The sequence below is a fragment of the Coregonus clupeaformis genome, chromosome 36 (genome assembly GCF_020615455.1).
Source record: "Coregonus clupeaformis isolate EN_2021a chromosome 36, ASM2061545v1, whole genome shotgun sequence".
Lineage (NCBI taxonomy): Eukaryota > Metazoa > Chordata > Actinopteri > Salmoniformes > Salmonidae > Coregonus > Coregonus clupeaformis.
In genome coordinates, this window is record NC_059227.1 from 24,160,622 (window position 1) to 24,182,888 (window position 22,267).

Genomic DNA, 22,267 nt, shown 5'->3' on the forward strand with positions numbered 1-22,267 from the left:
GTTTCCTGTTGTATGATTCCCCTGGGAATAGGATGTGTCCATCTGTCTGCCTTAGACTCTGTCAAATAATGGAAAATGTCCCAAAAAAGGTGGTTGGCATGCAAGAAATACACTGTAAAATGATGCAATAGATGTAAAACAGAGAAGTTGCAGTGATATCAGGCTGATTGGGTTGCAGGTTGCAGATCCAACCAATGTGTGAGTAGAGATGAGGGATGGCTGTCTGTCATACTGTCAGTAAAGGGAAGCAGACTGACTGTGTTGCCAGTTTCATTGTGCAAGTAGAGTGAGCACTTAGCCTAAATGGCCTTGGTCAAACGCACAGCCATCATAAAAGATCACATGTAAACAGTTTCAAGTTTTATTAGCTGTCTGTCTTGTGTGTGTGTCCATCACCATGGTTACAGGCCATCAGTTAAATTACATCATGGTGGAGAAGCAGCCCCAGGGCAGGTCGCCTCATTCTTCAGATCTCCTTCTCATCCTTTCTCTCATCCCTCGCTCTTACTGTCACTCACTCCATCCCTGGCAGAGGGGAAGAAGGTTTGTGAGTATCTGATAAGAGTGTTCATGGTATGACTCTGACACCACTCCCACCCCCAGTCACTCTCTCTCTCTCTCTCTCTCTCTCTCTCTCTCTCTCTCTCTGCCTGCTGCACACTTCACCTCCACCAAATGGAGACCCATGCCTTTTTTAAAGCAACCCCCCCACATACAGAATTCTGCCTTGGTCGACATCTCTCACTCTACCTCTCTCTCTCTCTCTCGCTCTCAGCACAGTGCCTGAGTGCTTCTGCTCAAGCGTTTGATTTGTCGAGTCGTGCTGGGTTTTTCATTTAACCTTTATTTAGGCAGGGGAGTCCCATTGAGACCAAGGTCTCTTTTCCAAGGGAGCCCTGGACGAATGATAGACACACACGCACACACACACATTCCCCGACCACCTTATTTAGGTCTCCTAATGTGTGTAAAGCGAAACTGTTATTTCAGGTTGAGGTAGACATAGCCTGAGGCGGTAGCAGTAGACTCAGTATTACACATTCCAGTGAATACTCATTAGGAAGAGATCAGCTTCCCATGAAAACTAACTAGACAGACAGGAATGTGTCTCTCTCCGACCCTGCACTAAGAATCTGATCAAGACTTTATGACAAAGTGTGCTTTTTTTATTTAAAAAAGTAACTTGCAATTTCCTCCAAGAGAGAATGAATATCTGGTGTAGATGTAGTTTGTCACTCTTCCTCATTCATTTCAGGCTCCTTAATTGGACTGGAGTGGCAGCCGCAGAATACTTATTGTTTTGCTTAGAGAGTTCCCAGTTATTTTCCACTCTCCTCTCTCTTATCCTGACATAAACCTTAGGGATTACTAGTGGAGGCAATCTTAACCAAGATGTTGGCCAAGATCTAATGTTTCATTTGATCGTTGTGCTTTTCTTCCGTAGATGAGTAGACTAAGAGTAATCTAAGGTATGACGGATCAACGGCCTGTTTGTTTGTGTGTCGACTTAAAGCCTCTAGATCTGATGAGCCATCCACCCAGACTTTGGCCAAAATGTCTACAGACGTTTATTGTTTGCACCAAATGACCCCTTCACTAAATAATTTGCCTTCACAATAGCATTCTAAATTGTATTCTGACTTTTAATCATTTTCTTTGGGAACAATTGGGGGTGGTGGGTTCCCAGACCCAGATTAAGCAGCTTTTTCCTGGCCCAAAAAAAATACACTTTAAATGGCGATTCTGTTGGAGACTCCATTGAACATTCTAGGTTTCGGAAACCAGCCCTTGGTTTGAAAATGGCACCCTTTCAATTTCTAAATCTTGAACAGAGTTTGACGCACTCAGTATGGCAGGGATGGCCAACCCTCCTCTCATTCAGGCTTTTGCTCCAGCCCTGCTGTAACACACCTGCCAGTCTACACAGCCAGTAGTTATCCAGGAGGAGGGTTGGCCATACCTGATCAATGGTTATTGGCCAAAGTGTATCAGACGTAGAAGATTGTCTGGCAATCTAAGGTGACAGCTACTTTTAGGCCTCACGTTAGACACTCGCTCATCCGCCAACATGGTTTCTCTGGAAACCCATTACTCCTTTCCCTCTCTCTCTCACTCTCTTTTCAAACTCTCAGTGTGACACTTTGCTTAGGAAACTCATAAATGCTTTATATGATCATCTGTGGCAAGCAGTAAAAGGAGCTCTCATCTCTCCGCACTGCTCACAGGCTTTCAGCAGGAATTAAACTATAAATTCAGACCAGATTTATGGTTCCAAGCCTTGGTTTTATACCGTTCTTCTGTCCCAATTTACCTCCATAGGTTCTCAACAACCCAAATCAAATCACGTCTTATTGGTCACATGCACCGAACACAACAGGTGTAGACTTTACAGTGAAATGCTTACTTACGAGCCCATTCCCAACAAACCAGAGTTAAAAAGTAGGACAAATATTTGCTAAATAAAAAAGGAAATAGTAACACAATAAAAACAATAACGAGGCTATATAAGGAGTACCAGTACAGAGTCAATGTGCCGGGGTACGAGGTAGCTGAGGTAATTGAGGTAATACAGTATGTAATGGTGGGTAGGGGTAAAAGTGACTAGGCAATCAGAATATATAATAAACAGAGTAGCAGCAGCATATGTGAAGTGTGTATGTGTCCATGTGTGTGCGTGTCTGGCATTAATATGCATGTGTGTTTTGTGTGTGTGAGCGTGTGTGTGTGATGGAGTGTCAGTGTAGTCTGTGTGAGTGTGTGGGTAGAGTCTAGTGAGCAAAACAATTAAGATAAAGAAATATATAATAAAGGGGGTCAATGTAAATTGTCCGGGAAGCCATTTGATTAACTGTTCAGCAGTCTTACGGCTTCGGGGTAGAAGCTGTTCAGGTGCCTTTTGGTCCCAGACTTGGCGCGTGGGTACCGCTTGCCGTGCGGTAGCAGAGAGAACAGTCTATGACTTGGGTGCTAGAGTCTTTGACCATTTTTAGGGCCTTCCCCTGACACTGCCTGGTATAGAGGTCCTGGATGGCAGGGAGTTCGGCCCCAGTGATGTACTGGGCCGTACGCACAACAATATATAGGCGCCTTGCGGTCAGATGCCGAGCAGTGGCCATACCAAGTGGTGATGCAGCCAGTCAAGATGCTCTCAATTGTGCAGCTGTATAACTTTTTGAGGATCCGAGGGCCCATGCCAAATCTTTTCAGCCTCCTGAGGTGTGTTTGTTGGTGTGTTTGGACCATGATAGGTCATTAGTGATGTGGACACCGAGGAACTTGAAACTCTCGACCCGCTCCACTACAGCCCTGTCGATGTGAATGGGGGCGTGTTCGGCCCTCCTTTTCCTGTAGTCCATGATAAGCTCCTTTGGCTTGCCCATGTTAAGGGAGAGGTTGTTGTCCTGGCACCACACTGACAGGTCTCCGACCTCCTCCCTATAGGCTGTCTCATCGACGTCGGTGATCAGGCCTACCACTGTCGTGTCGTCGGCAAACTTAATGATGGTGTTGGAGTCGTGTGCGGCCACGCAGTCATGGGTGAACAGAGAGTGCAGGAAGGTACTGAGCACACACCCCTGAGGGGCCCCCTGTGTTGAGGGTCAGTGTGGCGGATCTGTTGTTGCCTACCCTCACCACCTGGGTCAGCCCGTCAGGAAGTCCAGGATCCAGTTGCAGAGGGAGGTCCAGTCCCAGGGTCCTTAGCTTAGTGATGGGCTTGGAGGGCACTATGGTGTTGAACGCTGAGCTGTAGTCAATGAACAGCATTCTCACGTAGGTGTTCCTTTTGTCCAGATGGAAAAGGGCAGTGTGGCGTGCAATAGAGATTGCATCATCTGTGGTACTGTTGGGGCGGTATGCGAATTGGAGTTGGTCCAGGGTTTCTGGGATGATGGGGTTGATGTGAACCATGACCAGCCTTTCAAAGCATTTCATGGCTACAGATGTGAGTGCTACGGGGCAATAGTCATTTAGACAGGTTACCTTGGCGTTCTTACATGCTGACCACACCGCTCGCATTACGTGCAAGAGCGTTGCAAAATAAATAACACATACATGTTATTCAATCATTGCATCCAAACTGCTTGTGTGCGTCAACGAGCGTCTGCGTAGCCAGGTGCTAAAATAGAACTTGGTTCTATTTGTGACGCTTGACGTGCTGCAAGTCCCGCCTATCCCATCTCCTCATTGGTTTTTAGGAGCATATACCCACGTGGGTGATTGAAAGATGAACTGAGGTCCACACTCCAGTCCAGTTGGTGGTGGTAATGCACCTTAAAGTTGGTTGCCAACCGCTATATAAAGTCCAAAGAAGAAGAAGACTGAAGGAGGAGAGATTACTAGAAACTAACTCGGTTTACCCTTTTATCTGTGGATTAATTGTCGGAGTAGAGGACCTTGTGGATTTCAGGTAAAATAACAACCCAATGTTTATATCCCAGGACAAATTAGCTAACAACAGCAAGCTAGCTAGCTAGCTAAATTGCCATGAATGTTTAATGCTTTTCGACCTGTCCCCAAATTAATATAGTTGGTTCAGAGTTCGTTTTGATATTTCAACCTGCGTGTCCTGATCACGTCTGGTGTGGATGGACAAAATCAACATGCACGCGATGGCGCACACGGACGCACGCGCGTGCCCGGTCTAGTCAGCATGTTAGGCACAGGGACTATGGTGGTTTGCTTGAAACATGTAGGTATTACAGACTAGGTCAGAGAGAGGTTGAAAATGTCAGTGAAGACACTTGCCAGCTGGTCAGCTCATGCTCTGAGTATGTGTCCTGGTAGTCTGTCTGGCCCCGCTGCCTTGTGAATGTTAACCTGTTTAAAGGTCTTACTCACATCGGCTACAGAGAGCGTGATCATACAGTCGTCCAGAACAGCTGGTGCTCTCATGCATGGTTAAGTGTTGCTTGCCTCGAAGCGGACATTGAAGGAATTTAGCTCCTCTGGTTGGCTCGCGTCACTGGGCAGCTCTCGGTGTCTTTCCCTTTGTAATCTGTGATAGTTTGCCAGCCCTGACACATCCGACGATCGTCAGAGACGGTGCAGTAGGATTTGATCTTAGTTCTGTATTGACACTTTGCCTGTTTGATGGTTCGTCGGAGGGGGTAGCGGGATTTCTTATATTTACAACAAATATATATGGGGGATTGGAAATGATGCGGACAATTACATTGATGGAAGCCACAATCTATCTGCAATATTAAAGCTGATCAACCCCACCCCCAAAAAAGAAAAAAGAATGCTGTTTATTGACTACAGCTCAGCCTTCAACAACTCCCAGCTCATCATTAAGCTCGGGGCCCTGGGTCTGAACCCCGCCCTATGCAACTGGATATTGAACTTCCTTCCTGTTTGTGTTTTTGCTTGTATGCAGGAATCAGTAGGATAGAGTTATGGTCCGATTTGCCAAATGACGGGTGGAGGAGAGCTTTGTATGCATCTCTGTGTGTGGAGTAAAGGTGATCTATCCCTCTAGTTGCACAGATGACATTCTGGTAGAAATGAGGTAAAACGGATTTCAGTTTTCCTGCATTAAAATCACTGGCCACTAGCGCCGCCTCTGGAGGAGCATTTTCTTGTTTTCTTATGGCCCTATACAGCTCGTTGAGTGCGGTCTTAGTGCCAGCATCGGTTTGTGGTGGTAAAGAGACAGCTGCGAAAAATACAGATGAAAACTCACTTGGTAAATATTATGATCTACAGCTTATCATGAGGGATTCTAACTCAGGCGAGCCGAACCTGAAGGCTTCCTTAATATTAGAGATTGCCCACCAGCTGTTGTTAATGAAGAGACACCCCCCCGATCTTACCGGACTCTGCCATTCTGTCTTGCCGATGCATAGAAAAACCAGCTAGATGTATATATCAATGTCCTTGTTCAGCCATGACTCAGAGAAGCATAGTATATTACAGTTCTTAATGTCCCGTTGACAGGATAGTCTCGAACGGAGCTCGTCCAGTTTATTCTCCAGCACATTCACTATTAGAGGGGAGAGGCGATTTATTTATTTGCCACCGTAGTCTCACCAGGGTGTCCACGTGCTGGTAGTCTCACCAGGGTGTCCACGTGCTGGCATCTATAGCGCCGTCTTCACCTCCTTCGAGTGTCAAGGATTAGGGCCTCGAACGAACGTCAAAACTCGATCTTTAACCAGAGATCACATTTTGTTTAAATAGTGTAAAACTATTTAGAATTTTTTAAGACAACGTTAATTTGCTTTGAATCTAGTGTTCCATTTGTACGTGTGCATTTGAAGGGCACAAAAAAAAAGAAACGAAGCCAAGCATCACACCGTTCTTCTCCCTAAATTCAGTTTCCCCTCCATGTCTCACACACTCAATTGCGTTCCAATCGCTCCCACTACACACGCTTGCTGCCGAGTGCGCACACAAGCTCCCATAGGCTTACAGAAATAAATGGCTATAAAAAACGTAGATAACTGTTGTGATACACAAGCTACATTCCTTGCCAAATGATCACAGTTTTATCACAAATTCAAAATGGACTGGTTGATTGAAGTAGGGAAATATGTGTTCCAACAACGAGCTGCAGTTTTGAAATAACTGCGTCCCGTCTATTTTCCGTCTAAGCTACTTTGCGAACTGCGAGTGCCATTTAGAATTGGTTGGCCTAGGCTACAACCCCCTAAACATAGACAGGTTCCACACTGAAAATATGTAAAAACATTAGTTTGATAAAGACAAAGAGCGTATTTTGATCAGAATCATTAAGCCTAGGCCTACTCACCAAACAGATGTCGTGGCCTTAATTGTTCACCATTCAGTCTTCAATGTGAAATTGTTAATTCATTGTGAAAAGTCCAAAGAACATGCAGAATAAATCAAACATCTGTATATCGAACAGAAAATAGATTTTGGTTTGTACCCCTGAAGAAATTGTCTTTCACCTCGCCAAATTAAGCCCTGTTTCAAATGATCACTCTTTGAGAATAACTTTATCACACACTTTGTGCTTTAAAAGCTGTTTGATGACTAGAGGATGGGGCAACCCTCTCTACTCGTGTGTATCTAGCATCGTTCCGCTCTGTCTGTAATTAAAGCAACACAGACTGTCTGTCTGTCTGTCTGTCTTCTGAAGCCCCCTGGCTTTCTGAATACATTTTTATTTATAGCACATCACAGCCACATCACAGCCACTGTAGCTCATTCATATTTTCTTCCTCAGACAAATATTCCACTCCAGTTGTCATGCCAACAGATTAGCATGCTCTTGCGTGGACTCTCTGCAGCCAAGTGAGGGAGTCTGCAGCAGGAACTGAGAGTGTGTGTGTGTGTGTGTGTGTGTGTGTGTGTGTGTGTGTGTGTGTGTGTGTGTGTGTGTGTGCGGGTGTGTGTGTGTGTGTGTGTGTGTGTGTGTGTGTGTGTGTGCGTGCGGGTGTGCGTGCGGGTGTGTGTGTGCTTGTGCATGGTCTGTGCAGTCTGCATCCCGGTCTCCAGGCTCTAAAACACTCCTCAGAAAACACACCCACACTCCAAAACACACATCAAGCTCTCAAGGCTCTAACACACAGTCGGACACTATGGTAGACACAAATACCCACTCTTAGACATAAACACACTCCAACGACAACACACACAAACAAACAGAACACCCCTCTAATACACAGGTCACAACACATCCTGCATTCTGGGTCAAGATATTGCATGTCTCTGCTGCATCAGTACTGGACCATAGGGATTTCCCTCTCCTGTCTTCCGTGCTGGATTATCAAGCTATCAAGCTCTTTGCCCATCTGAAAGAGCACAACATAACAGAGTTGTCTCTCTTGGCATAGCCCATGAACCCTAAACCTAACCCAAATAGACTATTCAATCCCAGGGCTAACCCAAATAGACTTTTCAATCCTAGGGCTAACCCAAATAGACTATTCTATAGGGCTAACCCAAATAGACTATTCAATCCTAGGGCTAACCCAAATAGACTATTCAATCCCAGGGCTAACCCAAATAGGCTATTCAATCCTAGGGCTAACCCAAATAAATGGACAGAGTGGGTAAGCAAAATAATAATCCCTGATACATTTCACAATATCTCACAATGGAATCTGCTGGATGTCTTAAAGCTGTCTAGATGTGTAGATGGAAGAGCATGTTTGGAAGAAAAAAAACCCATCTCTCTCTCTCTCATTCTTCCTCTCTCTCCCTTCCTCTCTCCCTCCCTCCATCCCTCTCTCGCTCGCTCTCTCTCACTCCCTCGCTTCACCACCAAACCTCAAATACGCAAGCAAGCAGTTTATATAACAGACATCCAAAAACAGCCTGACTCATAACTTTGTCTGTGTACTGCCATGTTGCAGAAGGCTTTCACAGAGCTATTTTCACTGGCAGACACACACACACACACACACACACACACACACACACACACGCACACCACACCACATCCGCTATCATAACCCACAGAAAAGGGTCAATAAATGGATTTCAAAGGCACACACACACCCAGAGGGAGTAGGATGAAGTTGCTCCTAACCTCTATTTCAGGGTTAGGCATGTTTTACCTCTACAGTGGATAAAGTAACAACTGGACATAGGGTAATCAGATCCCAGATCTGTGGTTAGGAACAACTAATACTTGCAGCAAGGGGGGCTAAAGTACCACATCATTATCATCATTGACCCCAGTGGTTGGAATGGGATCAAAGCGGTTTAGCTGTCTTTAGCGCATTGTCTATGAAAGCTGGTTTAGCAGGGGCTAGGGTTAGCCTCGCATCTCAAATGTGTGCCGTAGTTATAAATGTTAATTCTGCTGCTGCTGGTGCTTTGATGTTTGAAGCAGTGCACACACTAGGGCTGGGCGATATATCGAGTTAATTCGATTAATTGAAATGTATGTTTTAGCGCAAAATTCCAAATGCCTGTATTTTATTTCCATTTTTATGAGCGTTTATGTCCGCTTGTTTTCATGTTGTCATTTTGGTCTCATCTCCTTCACTCCTTCTGTGCTGTGAGCACTTTCCCACTCACACACACAGACACCAAGCCCCTCCCCCTGCCACTTACAACAACAAAGATGAAAGGTCACGTCTTCCTCTCTGACAACAAGCAATTTCAACTCGCTATTGCATTTGAGGTTTGGTCCAACAGAATCGATCATATGAACACCGAAACAAATTGAGCCATTATTTTACTAGAATAAAGGAGAACTTAACCTCTCTAACGATATCCTGTTTATGTCTCAACTTCCAAAATGGACGCACAGCAGACCCTACTAAAATGGGATTATCAATGAACATTGATTCTGTAAAATGTATGCTCAGTTTCTGTTGTGCATGGCATTGACACAGACAAAGGGGGAAACTGGTTACTTAACAGTATCTTTTGGCGTTGCGGTACCATGTAGCATACCGCTAGCAGCATTTTAGCCACAGAGTGTAATGTGCTAGCTCTCTAGTCTGTGTTTTATAAATGAGCAATTAACATAAAAAGACACATTTATATAAGGAATTGGCAAATCCTCATTCTGAGAGATAAGCATATTCTTATCCAGGTATGCCACTTGATTTCAACATCTAAACAAAGTGGACAGGCTAGCATGCTGTTCAAACAGGAGGAGGGTGTGTTCATAACAGTTCAACTGTTCTACCTTGTTAGCTAGATGTTGGCTAGACTGGAAATATAAAGATTAGCTGGCTACTCACTAGCATGTGGGATTGTGCTTGAGAGATTGTTTATGGGACGTGTTAATTTTCTATAATGCCTGCTAAAAGAAGTTGGTCATTATTAGTGGATGTGCATTGTTATGGTCAAATTTGTAACAAAAAGGGCATGTTCATAGACAGACTTGAAAGCCAGATAAGTGATTATTGCAAAAAAGCAGGTTAAACCATTTTTATAAGATAATACATTAATACATTAGTAGTGATTATGATTGTGGAAGGCTTATATTTAGCTTAGGTATAATTTTACAAGCCCTGAATTCATTAGATTATTGCTGACTATTTGAAATGTAGTGTATTGACCTTTAATTGTGCAACAAAGCTTATAGAGAGAAAATAAATAAATACATTGAGATGTACAGTGCATTCGGAAAGTATTCAGACCACTTCACTTTTTCCACATTTCGTTACGTTACAGCCTTATTCTAAAATGTATTTTAAAAATAAAAAAATCTCATCAATTCGGAAACACACAATACCCCATAATGACAAAGCAAAAACAGAAACAGCTTATTGTCTTGTTTTGTATGCTTTGTACAAAATAATAAAATGCAGGACGACAGGATCTTTATAAACGTAGCTCTTTATTAACTAGCTATAACTGGCATGTTCATGTGTCTCCGGCCATGATCATCTTTAAGATGACCTCACCACCTGGGTGGTCTTAACCAATCATAGCATAGTATGATATGACGGTAGAATACATCCAATTACAATTCAGTATGCTGACACATGAATATTACACTTATTTACATAAGTATTCAGACCCTTTGCCATGAGACTCAAAATTGAGCTCAGGTGCATCCTGTCTCCATTGATCATCCTTGAGATGTTGTTTCTACAACTTGATTGGAGTCCACCTGTGGTAAATTCAATTGATTGGACAGGCACACACCTGTCTATATAAGGTCCCACAGTTGACAGTGCATATCAGAGCATAAACCAAGCAATGAGGTCGAAGGAACTCCGAGACAGGATTGTGTCGAGGCACAGATCTGGGGAAGGGTACCAAAAAATGTCTGCAGCATTGAATGTCCCCAAGAACACAGTGGCCTCCATCATTCTTAAATGGAAGAAGTTTGGAACCAGAGCTGGCTGCCCGGCCAAACTGAGCAATCGGGGGAGAAGGGCCTTGGTTAGGGAGGTGACCAAGAACCCGATGGTCACTCTGACAGAGCTCCAGAGATCCTCTGTGGAGATGGGAGAACCTTCCAGAAGGACAACCATCTCTACAGTACTCCACCAATCAGGCCTTTATGGTAGAGTGGCCAGACGGAAGTCACTCCTCAGTAAAAGGTACATCACAGCCCGCTTGGAGTTTGCCAAAATTGCACCTAAAGGACTCTCAGAACATGAGAAACAAGATTCTCTGGAAACCAAGATTGAACTCTTTGGCCTGAATGCCAAGCGTCACATCTGGAGGAAACCTGGCACCATCCCTACGGTGAAGCATGGTCGTGGCAGCATCATGCTGTGGGGATGTTTTTCAGCGGCAGGTACTGGGAGAATAGTCAGAATCGAGGCAAAGATGAACAGAGCAAAGTACAGAGAGATCCTTGATGAAAACCTGCTCCAGAGCACTCAGGATCTCAGACTGGGGTGAAGGTTCACCTTCCAACAGGACAACGACCCTAAGCACACAGCCAAGACACCGCAGGAGTGGCTTCAGGACAAGTCTCTGAATGTCCTTAAGTGGCCCTGCCAGAGTCCGGACTTAAACCCGATTGAACATCTCTGGAGAGACATGAAAATAGCTGTGTAGCGACGCTCCCCATCCAACCTGACAGAGCTTGATAGGATCTACAGAGAAGAATGGGAGAAACTCCCCAAATACAGTGGCTTGCGAAAGTATTCACCCCCCTTGGCATTTTTCCTATTTTGTTGCCTTACATCCTGGAATTAAAATTGATTTTTTTGGGGTTTGTATCATTTGATTTAGACAACATGCCTACCATTTTGAAGATGCAAAATATATTTTTGGGTGAAACAAACAAGAAATAAGACAAAAAAACAGAAAACTTGAGCGTGCATAACTATTCACCCCCCCAAAGTCAAAACTTTGTAGAGCCACCTTATGCAGCAATTACAGCTGCAGGTCTCTTGGGGTATGTCTCTATAAGCTTGTCACATCCAGCCACTGGGATTTTTGCCCATTCTTCAAGGCAAAACTGCTCCAGCTCCTTCAAGTTGGATGGGTTCCGCTGGTGTACAGCAATCTTTATGTCATACCACAGATTCTCAATTGGATTAAGGTCTGGGCTTTGACTAGGCCATTTCAAGACATTTAAATGTTTCCCCTTAAACCACTTGAGTGTTGCTTTAGCAGTATGCTTAGGGTCATTGTCCTGCTGGAAGGTGAACCTCCGTACCAGTCTCAAATCTCTGGAAGACTGAAACAGGTTTCCTTCAAGAATTTCCCTGTATTTAGCGCCATCCATCATTCCTTCAATTCCGACCAGTTTCCCAGTCCCTGCCGATGAAAAACATCCCCACAGCATGATGCTGCCACCACCATGCTTCACTGTGGGGATGGTGTTCTCGGGGTGATGAGAGGTGTTGGGTTGGCGCCAGACATAGCTTTTTCCTTGATGGCCAAAAAGCTCAATTTTAGTTTCATCTGACCAGAGTACCTTCTTCCATATGTTTGGGGAGTCTCCCACATGCCTTTTGGCGAACACCAACCATGTTTGCTTATTGTTTCCTTTAAGCAATGGCTTTTTTCTGGCCACTCTTCTGTAAAGCCCAGCTCAGTGGAGTGTACAGCTTAAAGTGGTCCTATGGACAGATACTCCAATCTCCGCTTTGCAGCTCCTTCAGGGTTATCTTTGGTCTCTTTGTTGCCTCTCTGATTAATGCCCTCCTTGCCTGGTCCGTGAGTTTTGGCGGGCGGCCCTCTCTTGGCGAGTTTGTTGTGGTGCCATATTCTTTCAATTTTTTTATAATGGATTTAATGGCACTCTGTGGGATGTTCAAAGTTTCAGATATTTTTTAATAAACCCACCCTGATCTGTACTTCTCCACAACTTTGTCCCTGACCTGTTTCGAGAGCTCCTTGGTCTTCATGGTGCCGCTTGCTTGGTGGTGCCCCTTGCTTAGTGGTGTTGCAGACTCTGGGGCCTTTCATAACAGGTGTATATACAGTTGAAGTCCGAAGTTTACATACATCTTAGCCAAATACATTTAAACTCAGTTTTTCACAATTACTGACATTTAATCCTAGTAAAAATTCCCTGTCTTAGGTCAGTTAGGATCACCACTTTATTTTAAGAATGTGAAATGTCAGAATAATAGTAGAGAGAATGATTTATTTCAGCTTTTATTTCTTTCATCACATTCCCAGTGGGTCAGAGGTTTACATACACTCAATTAGTATTTGGTAGCATTGCCTTTAAATTGTTTAACTTGGGTCAAACGTTGCGGGTAGCCTTCCACAAGCTTCCCACAATAAATTGGGTGAATTTTGGACCATTCCTCATGACAGAGCTGGTGTAACTGAGTCAGGTTTGAAGGCCTCCTTGCTCGCACATGCTTTTTCAGTTCTGCCCACACATTGTCTATAGGATTGAGGTCAGGGCTTTGTGATGGCCACTCCAATATCTTGACTTTGTTGTCCTTAAGCCATTTTGCTACAACCTTGGAAGTATGCTTGGGGTCATTGTCCATTTGGAAGACCCATTTGCGACCAAGCTTTAACTTCCTGACTGATGTCTTGACATGTTGCTTCAATATATCCACATAATTTTCCTTCCTCATGATGCCATCTATTTTGTGAAGTGCACCAGTCCCTCCTGCAGCAAAGCACCCCCACAGCATGATGCTGCCACCCTCGTGCTTCACGGTTGGGATGGTGTTCTTCGGCTTGCAAGACCCCCCTTTTTCCTCCAAACATAGCGATGCTCATTATGGCCAAACAGTTCTATTTTTGTTTCATCAGACCAGAGGACATTTCTCCAAAAAGTATGATCTTTGTCCCCATGTGCAGTTGCAAACTGTAGTCTGGCTTTTTTATGGCGGTTTTGGAGCAGTGGCTTCTTCCTTGCTGAGCGGCCTTTCAGGTTATGTCGATATAGGACTCGTTTTACTGTGGATATAGATACTTTTGTACCTGTTTCCTCCTGCATCTTCACAAGGTCCTTTGCTGTTGTTCTAGGATTGATTTGCACTTTTCACACCAAAGTACGTTCATCTCTAGGAGACAGAATGCGTCTCCTTCCTGAGCAGTATGACGGCTGCGTGGTCCCATGGTGTTTATACTTGCGTACTATTGTTTGTACAGATTAAAATGTATGCACTCACTAACTGTAAGTCGCTCTGGATAAAAGCGTCTGCTAAATGACTAAAACGTACCTTCAGGCGTTTGTAAATTGTTCCCAAGGATGAACCAGACTTGTGGGGGTCTACCATTTTTTTCCCCCTGAAGTCTTGAAGGTAGGCCTTGAAATATATCCACAGGTACACCTCCAATTGACTCAAATGATGTCAATTAGCCTATCAGAAGCTTCTAAAGCCATGACATCATTTTCTGCAATTTTCCAAGCTGTTTAAAGGCACTGTCAACTTAGTGGATGTAAACTTCTGACCCACTGGAATTGTGATACAGTGAATTATAAGTGAAATAATCTGTCTTTAAACAATTGTTGGAAAAATTACTTGTGTCATGCACAAAGTAGATGTCCTAACCGACTTGCCAAAACTATAGTTTGTTAACAAGAAATTTGTGGAGTGGTTGAAAAACAAGTTTTAATGACTCCAACCTAAGTGTATGTAAACTTCTGACTTCAACTGTATACTGAGATCGTGTGACAGATCATGTGACACTTAGATTGCACACAGGTGGACTTTATTTAACTAATTATGTGACTTCTGAAGGTAATTGGTTGCACCAGATCTTATTTAGGGGCTTCATAGCAAAGGGGGTGAATACATATGCACGCACCACTTTTCCATTATTTATTATTTTGAATTTTCAACAAGGTATTTTTTTCATTTCACCACCAATTTTGACTATTTTGTGTATGTCCATTACATGAAATCCAAATTAAAATCCATTTAAATTACAGGTTGTAATGCAACAAAATAGGAAAAACGCCAAGGGGGATGAATACTTTTGCAAGGCACTGTATCACCCAGCCCAAGCACACACACACAGACACACACACATGTTTGTTTTACTATCCTTATGGGGACCAAACATTTGATTCCCATTCAAAATAATAAATGTCCCTAACCCCTAAACCTAACCCTAACCTTAACGCTAACCTTAACCCCAAACGCCTAAACCTAACCCTAACTCTTTACCCCTAACCCTGATTCTAACCCTAATTGTAACCCCAAACCTAACCTCTAAGCCTAAAATAAGCTTTTTCCTTGTGGGGACAGTCAAAATGTGTTTTCCTCGTTCTACTATCCTTTTGAGGATAGTAAACACACACACACACACCGCTCTGTTTCATTTTGCAGTTCCTTGGCTCATTTTTGTAACTTAACTTCTCCAACATGAATCCTTGTTTTGTTTAAAAGAACTAGATAACGACTTGTGCTAAACAATATTTGTCCTGCCAGCTAGCTCGCTGGTTAGTTGGATGTTGTCATCTGCAGCTGGCTCTGCAACACAAAGACTGATCCTGTCTACTGCTCTCCTCTAATTTCATCACTAAAGAGTTATTTGTGTGACCTTGCTGGACATCAAAGTCCTCATGACAAAGTCTAGATCGTAGTGGCACTTGAAGCAGCAGCTGTGTTACGGTGCAAGAGCGCTACCCCCTGTGCCAAAAAGCTCCATGGGTTTAATGTTCTCTCTTTCTGTCCCCCCCTCTCTCTCTGTCACTCGCTCTTTCTCTCTTTCTTTCTGCTTCTCTCTCAGTGGAGGCTGCCGAGGGGAGGATGGCTCATAATAATGTCTGGAATGGAGCGAATGGAATGGCATCAAACAAATGGTGACTATGTGTTTGATGTATTTGATACAATTCCACTTGTTCCGCTCCAGCCGTTACCATGAGCCCGTCCTCCCCAATTAAGATGCCACCAACCTCCTGTGCCAGCCGTTACCATGAGCCCGTCCTCCCCTATTAAGATGCCACCAACCTCCTGTGCTCGCTGTCTGTCTCTGTGTCAGGGTTAATGATTAGTATACTGTATCTGGACCTTCCACTGCTGAGTGCATTACTAGGGAGAGAGAGAGAGAGAGAGAGAGAGAGAGAGAGAGAGAGAGAGAGAGAGAGAGAGAGAGAGAGAGAGAGAGAGAGAGAGAGAGAGAGAGAGAGAGAGAGAGAGAGAGAGAGAGAGAGAGAGAGAGAGAGAGAGAGAGAGAGAGAGAGAGAGAGAGAGAGAGAGAGAGAGAGAGAGAGAGAGAGAGAGAGAGAGAGAGAGAGAGAGAGAGAGAGATTTTCAGCTCAACCACTCCACTCTAATAGCCTGTTACAGAATGGAGAGAGTTGAGTAGTTGAGTAGGGCAATTTCAACCAGACACACAGAGTGCCACTGATAGTAGAGGATTCATTCACTACAGCAACACTATAGTCTGGGAAAAATGACTGACATGCTAGAGTTTTTGAGAGTGACTAAAGTTCAGGATCAGGATTCATGCATTAAACATGATCATTGTTATCATCATAAATGTGAGACTGAAGCTCCCCTTGACCCGTGTGTGCGTGTGTGTGTGTGTGCGTATGATTGTGTGTTTGCGTGTGTGTGACCTGATTCTGCTGGAGATTTCCTTGGACAGGACAGTAATGCCAAGCTGTTTGACGTATGAACAGCAAGTGTAGCCTTGAGGTTTCCAGAGACACACAACACCTAGCTGTCTGGAGACAGACTGAAGAGGAAGATATGTGGCCCCAAGGTTTACACTGACAGCATAGACTCAGTACTCTCTCACACACACACCACACACACGCACGCACAAACAGGCTTTGAGTGGGTGGCGTGTCTGTTTCAGGTGTGCATCAGATGTGTGTATGTGTATGTGTGTGTGTGTGTGTGTATGTGTGTGGTAGAGAGTGAGAGAGAATGTGTGTCTGTGCGCTTTGAATTGGCAGTGTGTGCGAGTGCGTGCTTTGAATACGTAGCGTGTCTGCTGACAGAACCTTGCATCGCTGCTCACATCTGATCAGGGAACTGACGATAACGGAGTCAATTTAGCGCAGAGCTCCAGTTTTGTGTCAGAAATAGAACAGAAGCTGTGAAGCTGGTGATTATAGTGATGAGAAAACGTCATGCCTCTGTCCTTCAGCTAGCTGTAAACAGAGAGATGCAGCGCCCTCTCCCTCTCCCTCTCCCTCTCCCTCTCCATCTATCCCTCTATTTCTCTCTTTCCCTCCTGCTCTCATCTTTCATTCAGCTGGCTATAAACAAAGATATACGCATCACCCTCTCTCTCTCTCTCTCCCTCTCTCTGTCTATCCCTCCATATCTCATTCAGCAGGCTGTAAACAGAGAGAAAATAAATGCTTCCTGCACCTTCTACCACAGAGAGCCATGACTGTGTAGAGATGAATAGCCAGTCTACAATACAGGATGACACAGCGTGGCCATTCAGCCCAGATTACAATATGAACAGTATGGCCAGTGTGGTCTTTATCCAGGGAAAGGTCAAGCACGGTGCTCCAGATCGCAAACGGTCACCACGCTAAAACACTCACACTAATGAACCACAGGGAGAGAGGGATGGGGGAGGGCGGGAAACATATGGAGAGACAAACAGAGGGTTCGAGAGAGAGAGGAAGGGAGGGAGCGGGACACAAACGTAAAGGATGGAGAGAGAAATAGAGGTAGGGAGGTTTAGGGAAGGAGAGAGAGAGGGTGAAAGAGAGAGGTTCAGTATAGAGTGTGAGCTATTGACCATTAACCGTTCAGTGACCTGAGTCCCTGAGGAGAATTAATGTCATTGTGTGTGTGCGTGTATGTGTGTGATGCTCAAAGGAGGTGACAGGCCAGACGAGCCAGAACTGCTGCTGCAGCTGAAAACATCTGGGTCAGAAAAGCGCAACCAGATACAGTATCCCAGGCTAAAACAAAACAATGCCAGTATAGTAGAGGGGATTTGGTGAGCTGGGCTCCAGAGCTACATTTTCAGGACAAATTCACAATCGGAACACTTGTGGAATTTCACTGTCTGTCTGTCTCAATCTCCAGTAACTGTGTCAATCTGTCCCTATGTTTTCTCCAGAGTACAACATGGTATTTAAAGTGTGTGTGCGAGGTGTGTGTGTGTGTGTGTGTGTGTGTGTGTGTGTCTGTCAAAGCAAACGCTCCCCTCAGGTATAGCTTCAAATCATATCACATTTTATTAGTCACAAGCTTCGTAAACAACAAGGTGTAGACTAACAGTGAATGCTTACTTACGGGCCCTTCCCAACAATGCAGAAAGAAAGAAAATAGAGAAATAATAGAAAAGTAAAACACGTAATAATAAAATTAATAATAAATACACAATGAGTAACGATAACTTGGCTATAAACAAGGGGTACCAGTACGAAGTCGATGTGTAGGGGTATGAGGATATTAACATAATTGTACATATAACTACGAATGAAGTGACCAGTCAACAGGACAAATATTAAACAGTAGCAGCAGTGTATGTGATGAGTCAAAATAGTTAGTGCATACAGAAAAATCTGACTTGTCTCAATCGCTATTGTACATTTTCCAACAGGTGTGACATATGGTGCGCAGGGAAACTGCAGTGTGTGTGTGCCCCTGAACTGTCAGATCGGTTATTTCAATGCCTCAACTCATCTCTCTCTCTCTCTCTCTCTCTCTCTCTCTCTCTCTCTCTCTCTCTCTCTCTCTCTCTCTCTCTCTCTCTCTCTCTCTCTCTCTCTCTCTCTCTCTCTCTCTCTCTCTCTCTCTCTCTCTCTCTCTCTCTCTCTCTCTCTCTCTCTCTCTCTCCTCTCTCTCTCTCTCTCTCTCTCTCTCTCTGTCTCTCTCTCTCTCTGTTTGTCTCTTCTCTCTCTCTCTCTCTCTGTCTCTCTCTGTCTCTCTCTCTCTGTCTCTCTCTCTCTGTCTGTCTCTCTCTCTCTCTCTCTCTCTCTCTCTCTCTCTCTCTCTCTCTCTCTCTCTCTCTCTCTGTCTGTCTGTCTCTCTCTCTCTCTCTCTCTCTGTCTCTCTCTCTCTCTGTCTCTCTCTCTCTCTCGTTCTCTTCTCTATGAGAGTCTCATTTATTCATGCTGGTGGGGGGAGGCGCCATTTTCCGTCGACTGCCAAGAACTCCTTAAAAATGAAAAAGTAACTCAGCCGCCTAGTTAAAGAAAATAAATGAAACAGCTCACTGCCTTGCTGCTACACTGGCTGATTTAAAGCCTGTTAAGATGGGAACCACTTACAGTGGGGGGAAAGTATTTAGTCAGCCACCAATTGTGCAAGTTCTCCCACTTAAAAAGATGAGAGAGGCCTGTAATTTTCATCATAGGTACATGTCAACTATGACAGACAAATTGAGGAAAAGAAATCCAGAAAATCACATTGTAGGATTTTTAATGAATTTATTTGCAAATTATGGTGGAAAATAAGTAAAAGTACACCTGTCCACAACCTCAAACAGTCACACTCCAAACTCCACTATGGCCAAGACCAAAGAGCTGTCAAAGGACACCAGAAACAAAATTGTAGACCTGCACCAGGCTGGGAAGACTGAATCTGCAATAGGTAAGCAGCTTGGTTTGAAGAAATCAACTGTGGGAGCAATTATTAGGAAATGGAAGACATACAAGACCACTGATAATCTCCCTCGATCTGGGGCTCCACGCATGATCTCACCCCGTGGGGTCAAAATGATCACAAGAACGGTGGGCAAAAAATCCCAGAACCACACGGGGGGACCTAGTGAATGACCTGCAGAGAGCTGGGACCAAAGTAACAAAGCCTACCATCAGTAACACACTACGCCGCCAGGGACTCAAATCCTGCAGTGCCAGACGTGTCCCCCTGCTTAAGCCAGTACATGTCCAGGCCCGTCTGAAGTTTGCTAGAGTGCATTTGGATGATCCAGAAGAGGATTGGGAGAATGTCATATGGTCAGATGAAACCAAAATAGAACTTTTTGGTAAAAACTCAACTCGTCGTGTTTGGAGGACAAAGAATGCTGAGTTGCATCCAAAAAACACCATACCTACTGTGAAGCATGGGGGTGGAAACATCATGCTTTGGGGCTGTTTTTCTGCAAAGGGACCAGGACGACTGATCCGTGTAAAGGAAAGAATGAATGGTATCGTGAGATTTTGAGTGAAAACCTCCTTCCATCAGCAAGGGCATTGAAGATGAAACGTGGCTGGGTCTTTCAGCATGACAATGATCCCAAACACACCGCCCGGGCAACGAAGGAGTGGCTTTGTAAGAAGCATTGCAAGGTCCTGGAGTGGCCTAGCCAGTCTCCAGATCTCAACACCATAGAAAATCTTTGGAGGGAGTTGAAAGTCTGTGTTGCCCAGCGACAGCCTCAAAGCATCACTGCTCTAGAGGAGATCTGCATGGAGGAATGGGCCAAAATATCAGCAACAGTGTGTGAAAACCTTGTGAAGACTTACAGAAAACATTTGACCTGTGTCATTGCCAACAAAGGGTATATAACAAAGTATTGAGAAACTTTTGTTATTGACCAAATACTTATTTTCCACCATAATTTGCAAATAAATTCATAAAAAATCCTACAATGTGATTTTCTGGATTTTTTTCCCACATTTTGTCTGTCATAGTTGACGTGTACCTATGATGAAAATTACAGGCCTCTCTCAGCTTTTTAAGTGGGAGAACTTGCACAATTGGTGGCTGACTAAATATTTTTTCCCCCACTGTATGTGAAATGTGTGTAGCGTCACTCCCACCACCCTAATGCAATGTGTGTGTACCTTCACACTAAGATATGTGGTATTTTATAACCAAGGCTTTCTCACTTAAAAATGTGCAGTGTTTTCATGCAAAGTTATGGTGTGTTTGTGTTGTGTTTTGTTTGGAGGCATGGTTGTCGACTCAACCCAGCAGCATCTACTTTGTTATCACTAGACCTCAAATCACTAGTCGCAAGGGTTACTCCTGGCTGTTGATTGATCAATGAATAACATTGATTGGCCAAATAGTTCACTAACCTTAGTGTCCCAGGTCTAAATCAATCCTTGATCAGGTGGTGAGAACCAGAACTGTTTTGGTCCTCCAGGACAGTAATTGAATAGCCCTGACTCCTGGCCTGCTGTATTCACATCCACTATCCTGGCTGGAGTTAGTGAACTGGACTATTGGGATGAGTTTGAGAGACAGGAAGGCTCAGTCAGCATGTTTATCCATTACAGTAGTATACTCTCTCTCTCAGTCTCTAAGGTTGTCACTCACCATAACCTGACATCTCTCCTTGCTGCTCAGGAAAGACACTTGAATCATGCAGCTCAGGACCCCCTCACTTTCTCTACAACAATCCTTATCTCTCGCTTGCTCGCTCGCTATCTCTCTATCTCTCTCTCTCACTCTCACGTAATCTCAGACACTCACCTAGCAACTCTCCTAGGATCCCAGCCCCACTCCCTCCCTCTCCTCTCGTTGTCTCTCTCTCTCTCCACCTCTCTCTCACTTTCAACACTCCCCTAGCATTTCTCTTAGGTTCTCAACCCCCACCCTTCTCCTCCTATCCTATCCTACCTCTCTCTCTCCACCTCTCTCTCACTTTCAAACACTCCCCTAGCATTTCTCTTAGGTTCTCAACCCCCACCCTTCTCCTCCTATCCTACCTCTCTCTCTCTCTCCTCTGACGCAGCTCTGTCTGTCTGCCCCAGGGGCTGTTCCACTCATTTTAGCCTGGCACTGAAGCAGAGGCACAGATGGGTCTCTTTCTTGTTATTCTCATTTTTATGCCAAAATGCTCCCTCTCTCCTCCCCCCTTTCCCATTTTCACCTTCCTCCTCCCCCCGTTCCCCCTCTCTCCTCCCCCCTTCCCCTTCCTCCCCTAGTCCCCTTCCCTTTCCCTCTTGTTCTCTCTGTCTCTCCTTGTATCCATCCTCATTCCATCCTTTTCTCCATCTTACCGCTCCTTCCAACACTTTTTCTCTCTCCTCTCCTTCCCTCCTTTCCTAGATCTCTCCTCTCCTTTCCTCCTTTCCCTACTCACTCCTTTCCTCTGTCTCTCCTCTTCGTCTCTCCTTTGCTTTCCTCCTTGCTTCCCTCCCTTGCCTTTTGTGTGACATTTCACATCTCTCTCCTTATCCCAGACTTACAGCCATAGTAAACGTATGACTTAAGAAAAGAACGGCGAGAGTGTTCTCCTTTGTTGGCATTTACTGGCTACAATAGTCAAGGCTGGAGTGAGTTGAGCTGTGCGTGCGTGTGTGTTTGTGTTTGTGTGTGTGTGTGTGTGTGTGTGTGTGTGTGTGTGTGTGTGTGTGTGTGTGTGTGTGTGTGCCGGCGCGGCACGGTGAAGGTCAGTGGAGAGAGAGAGCCTCAGTGGGCTGTGATAAATGCAGTAAGATGGGGAGTAGGCAGACCCAACGCTGTAGGCACACACACACACACACACACACACAGACAAACACACACATACACACATTTTTATAACAGTAGCAGCAGACTCTGGTCTAGCTGTGTATATGTATACATGTCTCATT

General features: G+C 44.5%; 1 protein-coding gene and 1 long non-coding RNA gene across 8 annotated transcripts in view; one reads left to right on the top strand and one right to left on the bottom strand.

The window, feature by feature from the left end:
* Positions 1–22,267, top strand: part of LOC121552426 (ena/VASP-like protein) — a 76,452-nt gene that overhangs the window by 34,707 nt on the left and 19,478 nt on the right. The window contains exon 1 of one of the 7 annotated variants that reach the window (XM_045211332.1): positions 15,590–15,619. The exons of the other annotated variants lie outside the window; for them this stretch is intronic. Coding sequence (XP_045067267.1) covers positions 15,603–15,619 — 17 coding nt within the window. The 5' untranslated portion in view covers positions 15,590–15,602. Of the gene's footprint in view, positions 1–15,589; positions 15,620–22,267 lie in introns of those variants that run through there. 7 annotated transcript variants of the gene reach the window in all.
* On the bottom strand, positions 444–21,158 carry LOC121552427. The gene is made up of 3 exons (XR_005997193.2): positions 21,006–21,158; positions 20,765–20,908; positions 444–525 (listed from the first exon to the last, which is right to left on the bottom strand). It is a non-coding gene; the product is annotated as an uncharacterized LOC121552427 (long non-coding RNA).